The sequence below is a fragment of the Pomacea canaliculata genome, linkage group LG9 (assembly GCF_003073045.1).
Source record: "Pomacea canaliculata isolate SZHN2017 linkage group LG9, ASM307304v1, whole genome shotgun sequence".
In the NCBI taxonomy this organism is placed as follows: domain Eukaryota; kingdom Metazoa; phylum Mollusca; class Gastropoda; order Architaenioglossa; family Ampullariidae; genus Pomacea; species Pomacea canaliculata.
The window spans coordinates 5,647,653-5,660,218 of NC_037598.1; the positions used below are offsets into that span (position 1 = coordinate 5,647,653).

General features: G+C 39.9%; 1 protein-coding gene across 4 annotated transcripts in view; it reads right to left on the bottom strand.

Annotated features, from left to right (window-relative positions):
* Positions 1-12,566, bottom strand: part of LOC112571828 (glycoprotein-N-acetylgalactosamine 3-beta-galactosyltransferase 1-like) — a 16,818-nt gene continuing 4,252 nt past the window's right edge. For 2 of the 4 annotated variants that reach the window (XM_025251144.1, XM_025251143.1), the window contains exons 2-4: positions 3,754-3,864; positions 1,140-1,262; positions 1-431 (exon numbers count right to left, since the gene is read on the bottom strand). In XM_025251144.1, coding sequence (XP_025106929.1) covers positions 52-431; positions 1,140-1,262; positions 3,754-3,826 — 576 coding nt within the window. In that variant the 5' untranslated portion in view covers positions 3,827-3,864 and the 3' untranslated portion in view covers positions 1-51. Of the gene's footprint in view, positions 432-1,139; positions 1,263-3,753; positions 3,865-8,495; positions 9,339-9,400; positions 9,643-12,566 lie in introns of those variants that run through there. The other 2 variants (XM_025251142.1, XM_025251145.1) reach the window with 2 other exon arrangements.

Consider the following 12,566-nt stretch of genomic DNA (forward strand, 5'->3'; position numbering starts at 1 on the left):
GCTCAGCGCATATGACGCCCACCGGACATATAGCCAGCCTTCAGGTGGGACTTATACAGGTGCCCCAGGTACACGGGCTTGGCAGGGTCGTACTGGCTCATCAGCAATCTCAGGTTCTCCAAGACGATGTAGGCGTCGTCGTCTCCTTTCAGGAACCAGTCGTAGTCCTGGAGGTGATGGTGATAGAGGTACTCGAAACGCCTGCATGGACTTGGCCGTCAGATGCTGTCGTCCGTCCGGCACATTCAAGTTCTTGACGTCGGGCAGCTGGATGGAGGTGTTGACGAAGAACACGTGACCGTCACAACGACGGACCCAGGTGTCATTCACAGCCTTGATTTTCTTCAGAAGCTGGCTCTCCACGGAAGGAATCCAGCACATGATGCGGGCGTTCTTTCTGAGTTGAACGGTGGCGCCATCGCGAATAGACACTATAACAATAACAATAATTAACTAAACCACCACGCCCATTACTGCAGTGAGAGGCTGACAAGAAGTTAATTTAGATAAGATTTTGTTTAATTAAGCAAGACAATAGAAAACACAAGAGCATGAAATTACAAGTTAGTTAAGTAAGCCAATACAAGAATTTGTTAAGCAGGACAAGCACAAGTGAGGTAAGCAATAATGTTAAATTAAGTTAATTAAAAAGACAGAGATTTAATATTTAGTAAGACGAGAGTTAATTAAACAAAGCATTACGTATTGGTTAGGAAGGACAACAGGAAAGTAGATAAAGCATGGGGTGAGTTTGTTTGGCAAGACAATGCGATAGTGGAAGTAAGACAGAGCACAGAGGTATAAAGAAAAACATTATGAGAGTTAGTTAAGCAAGACACAGTAACGGTTAAACAACATAGTAACACAACTATTTGGAAAGGAAATATAATACTATAGTAAAGCATGAGACAGCGAATCAAACATTTTGGTTAGGAAAACAATACTGGAGTTGGTTAAGCAACACAAAACTAAAAGAATGAAGGTAAGCAGATCAATTATTTACGGCACAACGTTTGGAGGTTAAGAGAGACAAAGAAGAGAAAGAAGAGAGAGAGAGGGATGCAGTCAAGGAGATATTCTGAACCTGAATGTCAAAATGCGATGAAACTGAAGGAGGCATCATGAAAATATCAACCTACATGTTTCGTCACTCCGTTGATCGTTGACAACCGTTGGTCTCGGAGTAAAGTCAAGAGTTTGGTCCTGATTGCCGTCTGTTGGTCTGACAGGAACACATTCTCGCCTCTTGAGAAAGACAGTGTCTGGAACAGCGAAACATTCTCAAACTGTTGACATCTGCCCAAACCTTCGGACACAGCAGGCAACAAGACTTAAACCTCGTACAAGACACTGTTTCCTCTACAGTATATTGGTTGAAAAACGTGTCGACCATCATTTTAGGAGAAAGACGACGACGACGACGACGACGACGACGACGATAATGATGATGATGACGAGTTTTATTAAAACATTGATGCAATGGAAACATGAGAACATAAAACATCGGACAGACAATAACTGACAGACCGAAGACGCAGGACTTGGGCGTGTGTCTAAACTCACATCCCCCTTCACAAATGAATACAACCCAGTGTTAAAACGCATTAGAGCAATAAAATACAACAAAAATATCTAACAACATCAAACAATTAAAGATTAAGTGATGTGGCGGAAATACACCTTATCTCAGCGCTCCAGTATTAATAAAACTAGGAGCAGGCTGAGATCCGTCGTCTGCAAAGTCGTAGTTTTTGTTTTTAAATTAAGGTCTCAAAAGCGTGTATTGCCTGATGGATAACTCTCTTTTGAAATCAGAAAATAAAAACAAAATTGTTTATTTTCGATTCCTCCCTTGATCTCTCAGATGCTCATGTATGATGGGTAGGAAGGGCAACAACCCAGCTGAAGCAATTAACTTTCTAAGAACCTCAGTGGACACGAAAGCTGAAGAACAACTACAGTTTTCTCTCTACATCAAGGAGAAAAGGAGAAGCCTTTGAGAGAAGGATTACTTGCCATGAAAATTTTGTGTACAAGTGGGCGTTCTCGCTCACAATTTAAAAAACAAAACAAAAAAACACCGCTTATCTGAGTAAAACGTAAATACGAAAAAAATTTTAAAAAAAGGGTGACACCAGGAGCTGTCTATAAGGGAAAAAAATATCTTTTATCTTATCAGCCAGCTTATGTAAAAAATAGCCATCCCAACCAATCTTCAAGCAGAGGAGAACTAGAAAGTTTCTGTGACTCACACCTGTTGAGAGGTTTGACCAGGACGACCTGTCGTCTGCCTGGGCGAGAAAACGAAAAGTCAACTAAACCGTCGTTTCAGGATATAAGCTACGTCCTGCGCTTACAGAAAATGAGTTTAGGGCTGATTATGGTAGTTACTCCCTGCTAAGATTTGTGTGAGGAGATGTTGTAATCGGAATATTTGTAGGACGGTTGCCAATGTCAGTGTATTATCACTGTCGTTTGCAATGGCTAAAATCAATCAATCAATCAATCGATCAGCCAGTCAAGCACAACACATGTACAGAGGCATAAACACATACACAACACACAAACGCGAAATAAATCACATGCATACAAAATAAAATATGTATAAATCTGATATATATATATACACACACATCACATTTTAAAACTGTAGTCGTAAAAATCTGTCAAATTAAAAGACATTCACATTATATTAAAAGACGAGTATCCAGTTACTGAAAGAGGATGATATGATTACAATAAATCTGCTTAAAATTGAGTCTAAACTCAAGACACATCTTTACAAAACATACTTCACTCCGACTGTCCTGACCACAGAAGTGCATAAGGTGTGTTTGTATTTACTTGGTGAATGAGTAAGTGTGAATATCGGTGCGTGGCTGTTGGTTAAACCGTTTATTTTAGTAAATCATTCTGTAAAGCGTTCTGAACATCTTATCGGAAAAGCGCTTTATAAATGTTCGTTGTTATTATCTTATTACTACTAAATTAATACGTTTACTGTTTGCTTTCAAATTCATTAGATGATAAAGTATAAATGTATTCGGGTGGCGTACAGAATACCCTGCAAGAAGCCCTTTACGGGAAACAATAAAGGGTGAGCATACTATGAGCTCCAACTTATCACACTTAAAATGTATTCATGTTTACGAACCAATAGAAGTATTACGGTTGAAAAATCAATGAGAGAAGGGGTTCTTGGTAAATGTTTTTTTAAGTTTACTTAATACTTGAAACGTCTGAACTTCTCTGACATCAATCCCTATCTTCTTCCTATATAAATCTCAACAATTAAGAGGAGTTAGAGAACACAGACAGCTAGCTACCTTATATGATGCGCTTACATAGTTTTATATGTTTATAGTTTAATCATGAATTTTGTGCAGCTTACTTCTCTTCTCCTTCCTCTTTATCTATTTGCTTCACCTTCTAATGTCTCTACCCCCATTACTCACACTTTGCCTAAGCATGCAGCCAAAACTCACAAAATTTAGCGAATTCTGAGCTAGTTTTTAAGACCCATACCCATAGAGTTCTAATGCATGCAGCTAGTTCAAAAACAAATGAAATGAAAGTAATTTTGATTCATACATGCTGCTTATTGTAAGAGCTAATGCTAAAACCCATGTCGTGTAGCTGCTTGTGAAACTATTCCATGAAGAATTATAAACCCACGCATGCAATTAATTCTAAGACCAGTGCGTGCAGCTATTAATGCCAAAACTTGGATTTTATTTAGAAGATAGAACATACCACGACTATACACAAAAAGGAGTATCATTCCTGAGATCGACATGAAGAGCAGCACAATGCCTTTATTAGACATATTGAAGTGGGGGGCAGTCCTCTCCACCGCAGGGTTACCTGCAAACGAAAGAGGAAAAAAATTATCCTGCGGCATTCACAGTAGTGTACAGAAAACAAATAATAGTTTTAATCTGTAGTTAAAAACCTTTTCTTTGCTTTTCTGAAGGAAAATGGAAGGCCGGTAGTGCTGAACTGAATAAAGGCCTCAAGAGGGTGCACTGTTTGCGCTGATAAGATTGTTGGTTCTTGAGGTAATTAAGTATAGCGAGGTTATCAGTATTTTCTCGATATTCCCAAACTCTTTGCACTCTGCTCAAAAGCACAACAAATACCAAAAAGCACTCGATAGACAGAAGCACTGTGCGCATTTATCGAGAGAGTAAATCTACTCCTCTGAGTCACCCTTGTCTACCGCCCGTTACAGCTATGAAGAACTAGCGGGGTGTACGAATTTGTTTGTTTTTTTTTTTTTTTTTAGTGGATAAAGCTCAGTCCAATGTTCTGATTCACCATTCCAGTTTATAGCCCCTCCAGATACACCCACACATCACCAGGTATTGGAAAAAGAAAAAAAAAACTATCAGACGCCTGAATTGATGATTTTGTGAAGACGTGACAAACGCGAGGGGTGAATGGGTGGACTAGACCGTGACCGAGGGAGAAGTGGAGAAGGCATGGGCTGACTCACCTTACACCCGGAGTCCACCCACAGCCGCTTCAACACGACCGTACACTTTCAAAGCCAAGTACATAGTACTAAACCAGCCAACCATCAACCCCGTGAACAAACAACCGGCAATTGTTTGTAAAACACAATAAGATGATTTTAACTTGGATTTCATTGAGCATCACAGCCAGATAGGCTCACTTTCGGCGCAAGATAATCAAAACTAAGAACAAGAGAAAGAGACATGAAAAACATTTTACCAATGACCATCATCTACCTACAATTTTTGTGGTTCTGATGTCCTTTGCCTCACTTTTACTGTTCTTTTCCAAGTTTGCTTTGACATAGACATTACTGGAACAGGTTTTCCCCCGAAAATCAGGAAATGGGGGGGGGGGAATTTTAAAATCAATAATGGAAAACCTGAGCTGAAAAATACAGGGCAAAGAAACTATTACTGCCAAGTGCAGCTTCACAATGTTTTGTAATGGTATACACAAGCCAAGCTTATTGTGTGGACCACTAAAGAACATGCGCTTATTGATACAATGTTTGATGCTACGTATCCAGACATGTTTCATGTGTCAGAAAGTTCTATTTTCAATACATGTTGCTTAGGGTTGTTGGTAACTTCTACAAAAGCAGTTTCAATTTATGTGATGATTAGCAAAACCTGTTGCAATCACATAAATAATCAGTTCATCTAACAATATGGGGCATTCCATGCTGCATTTTTATTTGTGTATTGTATTTTATGTTGTTTCTTTTTTTAGAGCCTGTTGAAAGTTTTTTTTTTATCATGGAATGAATAGTGGTACATTTTATCCATAGCAAGTATGAGAAAAAGCTCTTCAATTGTTGCATGAATACTGACATCCACTACAACTAATGTTTGTTACATTTTATTACAATATGCCCCTTTTCCACTAAGCACTGAAGAACCTACCTTCTTTATTTATCAGGTTCTAAAAGAAAACAAAAACCTTACCATGGCATATGCCAGAATAAGAAAAATTGATGTTGTTCAAAGTGTATACTACCTTAGTCACATTAAAAGACTACATGTATTTTACTATTTTATAGCTGTGTAGCATTTTATAATTTTTTCCCTATTATTTTTGCATTCTATATTTATATTGCTGACATACTGAATTCAATGACAGTGCAATTAAACTATTGCTTGATATGAAGGTATACATTTATAAGCATTTATAAATATGTCTTTGTGTATGTCTTTAGGCATCACAACACATTTTTCCTGCACTCTGTAATATTTTTATTATTCTTTTGGTTATGAAGTCATCAGCATACTGATGTTTATGTTTCTTGTAAAGGTTAACTGATGTTTTGATTGTAGTTTGTTTTCATGTACTGAGCAAAGGTCGAGTTTGCATCACATAAAGAAATGTGTTTATTTCAGTAATATTGTTGCATGATCACATTTTGACAAACACGCTTGTTGGCAATATTGTAGAAAAATCTATTCTAATGATAGCATTCTCGAGTTTGTCCTTCGATATTCGTGTTTTTTTTAAAAAAAGTGTCTGAAAGCTGACATCAGTAAAGGTCATCGTAATTAATGCATTACAATGAATCTTAACCATACGTGCAAATGACAAGGCGTGTACATGTATATGCATACGGGAAGACTCTTTAAACATTTTTGCTGTAATTCTCTGAACGCGGAGGAAATAAAACTAAATATATTTATGTATGCAAATTCACGCAGTTTAGACTACAAGAAGCTAGACCTTTCCCGATAATAATGGCAGCAGCTTTTTATAACTGTATCACTAAACAGCTGGTTCCCCCACCGAGTTTGTGCTGCTTTCTCTTGCACGTGGTGCTTTCATATTTCTATCCCTTGTGCAGAGTTAAAACTGTAACGACCGTTAAATCTGAGACAAGCGTTTCGGTAAACCGCTAAGTTAGAAACGGAAGTCGCCATCCCTAAGCTATTCTTAGTAACACGCATGGCTGCCGCCAGCTAGTCGGTTCGCCGATAGCAAGACCTTTCTAGCAAATCAGCATTCATTACCCCTTCCCCCGACCCTTTCCACCAGATCCTGGCCATCTAGCACATTCTTCGCCTGTTTTGTTCGGCTGTCCGTCCCACCAGCGAACACACAACATAAAAGCCCTCAGCCGGTGGGAGAGGTGGGACTGTATGTTGATTAGGCGTTTAAGTGCACACGTGACTCGGACCTTTCTGTGCGCGGTGACCTAGAGAAAGGAAGTGCTTTATGGTGAGCCACCGACTATGGCTATACCTTGACAAAGCAGCAGGTGCCTGTAAACAGGTGCCTGCCCGAGACCTAATGTGAACCGCCGACAACTAATCCTCACTACTAGTGACACGCGATAACCATTGCACAACACACAGCGGATATAAGGGAGCACTTTAACCACATACAGTCTAGCAAACACAACACAAAGTACATACAAGAACATTAGTACATGAACCAAACATTCTGATGACTAACTGAACATAAAATTTAAAACATGGCAAAGAGGAGAAACCACACGATACTCAAGTACAAAGGAATTATAAGAACTACTTAAATAGGAGCATTGATGAGAAAATATATCTGCTGAAATGTTTAAATGCCTTTTATATTTACTGTTCGATAATTAGTGAAATCAAAAGGCACTTGGTTGATGCACAAAAATATCATGAAGATAGAACATTGTCATAAAAAGTTATTAGTGGGTGAAGTTATAGATAGTGAAGTTAAAAAGTATAATGCTATATATAATGATCTTTTGGATTTATAGAGGCGTAATGGTTTGTCTGATAATTCTTGTATTTACAGACGTGTAATATTTACTTTAATACCTTTGTATTTACAGAAGTTTAATATGTAACACTGTATTTAATAATTGATATAGCGCATGCTCGCGCTCGTAATAGAGTGTGCTCTTATAGCGCTTGAGACAAGAACAAGACACGGACAGCAGAAGAAGGAAAGGAAGGATGAACAACCGAACTGATAACTAATAAAAGACAAATACAGAAATCGCAAAGAGGAATTAGTTAACAAGAAGTAAGAGTCGTATAATTCAGAGGAGGACAGCAGGTAGGGAATGAGCGATAAACGGAAAAGGAGTGGGGTGAGGGGTTAAAAAAGGAGTAGCCCTTTGTGGACTGCTGTTATGAGTAATGCTTAATTTGGTGTGTCTTCACAGAGATGTAATGTTATATCTAATGACCTTTGTAAAGTTCTTTAATGCTTTGCTGCTCAAGAAGAAGCAGTGGTAGCTGGAGCATTAGAGCAATTAACTTAAAACATGGCTGTGTTTTAACATGGAAATTTCTTGTTTAGTAATAATAAGGGAAAAAACAGAATAAATGAATATTCGGAATGAACACAAGAAGATTCAAACGCAGGAAAATGGAAGACTGAAATAATGTTTAGAGAAAGATATGCAGTTTCTGTTTTTAAAAGGCTGCAGACAAGGTTTCAAGTACATTGAATCTCGCACACCGCGTTGACACAGTATCAAGGACGATAAATTTCAAATTCCATTTCGGAGCATCTAGGGCTATAAATGTCGAGCACCCGAATAAAAACATACATTGTTCAAGTCATATAATACGCGGACATCTCATCTGGCGTATGGTAACGTATTTTAGAATTTTTTCCTAAGAAAAGTACATTCACATGATTCAAAATCGATGTAAATTGGGGAACTTACAGAAACAGTCCTCAAAACTTTGATCGCTTCTGGTTCTTTGCACCTTATGACATAAACTCCGTGTAGATCTCTCGATATCAGAATAAATAACCAAAACCCAAACTAGCAAATAAAAACATGGACTTCTGCTTCATTCATTTGTTTCAATTTATTTCAAACCATCCCATCTGACTACCGTTTATCGCATCCAAAAGAAAAAGATAATGGAAAAACCCCTAGGACGTATTCATGAAGCGATGGTATATTGTTGTCCCGGGTTAATTAAGGACTATGGTCTTGTCTTTAATTACAAAGTGACCTCCAGAATCCAAGAATGTTGCTTTACCTCGGGGACAGTAGTTATCGATTCGTGGTAAAGATTCCAGAGAATAAAGTAACACAAAGTAACATCCGCAAGGTCTAGACAGTCCGTCGTAACAACAGAGACAAGATGCTATTCCTTGAATTTTTCCACTGGTAACGACTTTATAAATACGACTGCTGCCCCCTACTACGATTTTATAAACGTGCAGCAAACAATGTGTACATATCTACATCGACCCTTGTCACATTATATCCAAGATACAGCGATGATTAAAACTAAGCTGATAGCAGAAGCAATTTACTCCAGCAACCGTGTTCCTACAGGTGAGATCAGGGTTAGTGCGTAGGACTGAGATAGGAGAGGAGGTTACCTAGGTGTGAAACGGCAATTAGTCGAGACGACTGAGGAGGTCTGGGTTAACAAACAAAACAAAATGTGTAAGAGAGGAGGGGGGTAGACATGAAGGGGGAGTAGCAGCGGGGAGGACGAAGTGCACTGATAGGGGAGAGTTCAACTCCCTAGTGTGTGGGTGGGGGCGAAAACAAGTCGAAAACGGGAGGAACGGAGAAAACGGAATATTTTGTGATCCGCTTTCCGAAAGAACACACTGTGAGATTAAAACATTTACAGCCAAACAGTCCAGACACTCCGTCTGTAGAATGAGGTGTCTCTACCTGCTCAGCCAACCAGTGAACACCTGCCGCTAGAGGGGGTTGTCCGTTGTGAACACCCAGCAACATTTTTGCACGACAGTGATGTAGCGGGCAGTCCTAGCCATCCACCCTGTCAGCGCGCGCTGAACTCTGTAACAGCATGAAACCTCCTCAACCCCTCCCTCCCCAATCGTCTAAATATTTTAGACGTTTTTTACCCTCCCCAGAAAGACAAAGGCGCCAGAAAAGGACGATTAAAAATGTAGGACTTACCTTGTCTACAGCCTCGAAAAGCACCTGACACACAATCTAAGTTGTGTCGACGGATACAGGCTGGCGAGTCTCCGGGTGGTTTCAGAATGGTCACACTGCGCATGCGGTAACGTACATGCCTTTGTTGCTTCCGTCAATCCCCTCGGTCTTCTTCTACAGGGCGTAGCAGACACTGAAGTCGTTCATAATGACGATAGCAACTCAACCATCGTGCAGCTTTGATCATTGATTTCCCTGGCACCCGGTTAACATTCTCCTGGCGGGTATGTTTTCACGTGAGTGCGAGCCTGTGCGTGTGTGCATGTTGCGCGCGCGTTGTCGTGCATTCGCAGATGGCGAGTGCGTTGGGCTAAGAGTTTATTGCAAGACGTTGCAAGCGCCAGTGCATGATAGTCTTTGTGTTGCAGGGTGGTTGGTTCTGATCTTCGTCACTAGTCTGGCTATCCTGTCACGTATTATCACGTATTATGCTAGTCATCACACAGATGTACTTCCATAAACAAATAATGTTTGTGTGTGTGTGTGTGCAGTCTCTCTAGCCACTGTTATGTTTCGTGAATTCGCGTTCACCATGTTCAACAGACCGGTAAAGGTCGGTGTCAATGATTCATCATCGTTGATAATAATATATTAAATTCTCCGCATGAATACTAAAAGATCCGAAACCAACGTCGTAAATGGGAGTTTCTTCAGCATCCATTATTATTATGTTTTTGTGTTTTTCTTTTTAGTAAAGCAATTTGAGCCCGCCTTTAACAATGGTGAAATGGGCTATACAAATCAGCTTATTGTTGTTGTTGTTGTAAAATGAGCACCGCCTTCACAAAAAGCTAGTCACAAAAAGTGTGGTCTCTTACACTTCACTCCCCCAGACGACCAAAAATCAAAGTATGAGAGCGATCCTTAAGTTTATGTCAGTACAAGATGAGTACAGCATCGCAGTTGCTAATGGTTCCGTTCAAGAGAAGCAAGAGTTTGGACATTGCAGTTCTCGCCTGCTATTTGAAAAGTTAAGACCTCACTTCTCGTCTTTAAGAGGGCTTGTTGTTATGGTACAACATTGATATCACAAGCTTCAAGCTCTCTTGTATGGTCGTGGGCGTCAATGGTCTACTCACTTACAACTTATATTCGTTTATTTTCAATTACAGTGTAGCAGTTACTTAACAGCGCCGTTAGTCAGAACTAAGATCAATTTAAGTTTATAAAAAGTTATGAAATGCTACCGGTGAAATGGCACAGAATATACTAAATGAAAAACAATGTAGAATTTATTCGCGTTTTAATTTAATAAATATGTAAAGAACTGATTATTTATGTTTCTGTCTTACTTCTTGTTATTAACGGTACGACGTGGATAAGTCTAAGGAACGCTTTCTTTATTCAAAATGCAGAAACATTCTTACTGTGCTATGTGTAGTCATGAAACGACAGTTTAACTGTCTTTCGCTCTCGAAAAACTTTTCAACAGGAAGTGCGTTTTTTTAAAAAAAATTCATTAGCATGGACCGCGTGGTGATGTTGCCAATTTTACGAGGGCATGCCGACATACAGAAAAGCTGGCAAAATTCCATGGTCGTATTTCTGTATGACTGCCGAATGACAATTGAACTTAGTTGTGTTACAGCTGAATGGCAGCTGTACGTAGCTGTGTTCTGTTCTATGACAGCTGTACGTAGCTGTGTTCTGTTCTATGACAGATGTACGTAGTTGTGGTCTACAGGTGTTCCATTCTCGCTGCTAAGCACGAAGGAAATAGTGAAATGAATGATTCCTGAAAATATTTTTTTCTTTCCCCTACACCTTCCTACAACATCTCCACTCTCCCTTCTGTCGGATAAAACCAATCCAGACATGACACTTGGCGCCACTCACCCCGCGGTGTCTCTGCGGGTAACAATGTCCTTAGTCGACATCTGTATCATTTCACAACGACACACAAGGATACCTTTGCTCTTAAAACGAAGAAGGTTGAATGTAGGGGGAGAAGGTGAAGGTGGAAACGCCTTTACGATGATCCAATGTGGGCAATGGATCAACAACAGCAACAAAGAATCGTTCGTGTTGTCTTCGTCGTTGCCGAAATCTTACCGCGGTTGTTTCGGTTCAGTAGTAACGCCGAGCACTGTGCTTTAGAAGACGTTGGTGCAAGTAAAGGGACTGAAGGCCTCCACCGGGCACCGAATGTGTAGTGAAGGGGGAGGGGAAGTCACAAGTGTTAGATAGCAGGTAACTTGGTGGCGTAGAGCTACACACTAATGTGGTGTCGTGAGGCGGTTCTTACAGCACAGGGGGTGGAAAACGATTGCTCGCAACAAAGGCACATTATTCCTCCTCCCATCCCCTCCCCACCCCACCCTCACACACTTACAAACACCTCTTCCTCATCCTTCCTTCAGCCGCACTAACCGGCAACGGTTGGGTAGCGAGCGAACCTCAAGAAAGAAGGACATGAAGAGCTCAAGTATTAGTGACTCCACTGTTAGAGTAGAGGAGTTGACTGGTAGACCCAGAAAATAAAAATAACTTGGGATTGTGAAGAAGGTAGAGTGGTTGTGAGTGGGGAGAAAAGGAAGGTATGAGAGGTGAAAGTATCCACACAAAACCATCCAGAGAGAATTTAGAGCACTAGTTGAAACAACTCACTTCTTTTTCAGTTTTGCTAGATGGCTTGACAGTAGGTGTTTGGGCGAAATCAGTCCAACTACTTCATGTACTACTCCCCACCTCCCTTCATCACATATCCCTTTCATTTTTTTTCCTTGTACGTGTCCTCAGTTTCTTTTATAACACCCTTATTGCAGTTACTGTATATGTAATTTAAAGATCATCCAAAGATTAAAGACAGTGGAGTCGCCAAGGAGCTTTTACCACGTGACCGTGTCCTCGCTAATACTTTCTCTGTTGTTACAAATACTTTGAACATGTCAAGAAAGGTTTGAGCTACTGCGAGCTAAATGCAATTCTTTGCAGTTAATAGGAGCGACAACGAATCCCGGTTACCTAGGAGACACCATGTAAAGTCGATGTGCTAAACAATTCAAATGTCAATTCAGCGTAGTATACAATGTGTGTAGTGTACAATACAAATGGAAGTGAAACAATGGAAAAGTTTTGTCAACATTAACCTTCTCAAACAATTAAATCGAGACTAGACACGGTAGTC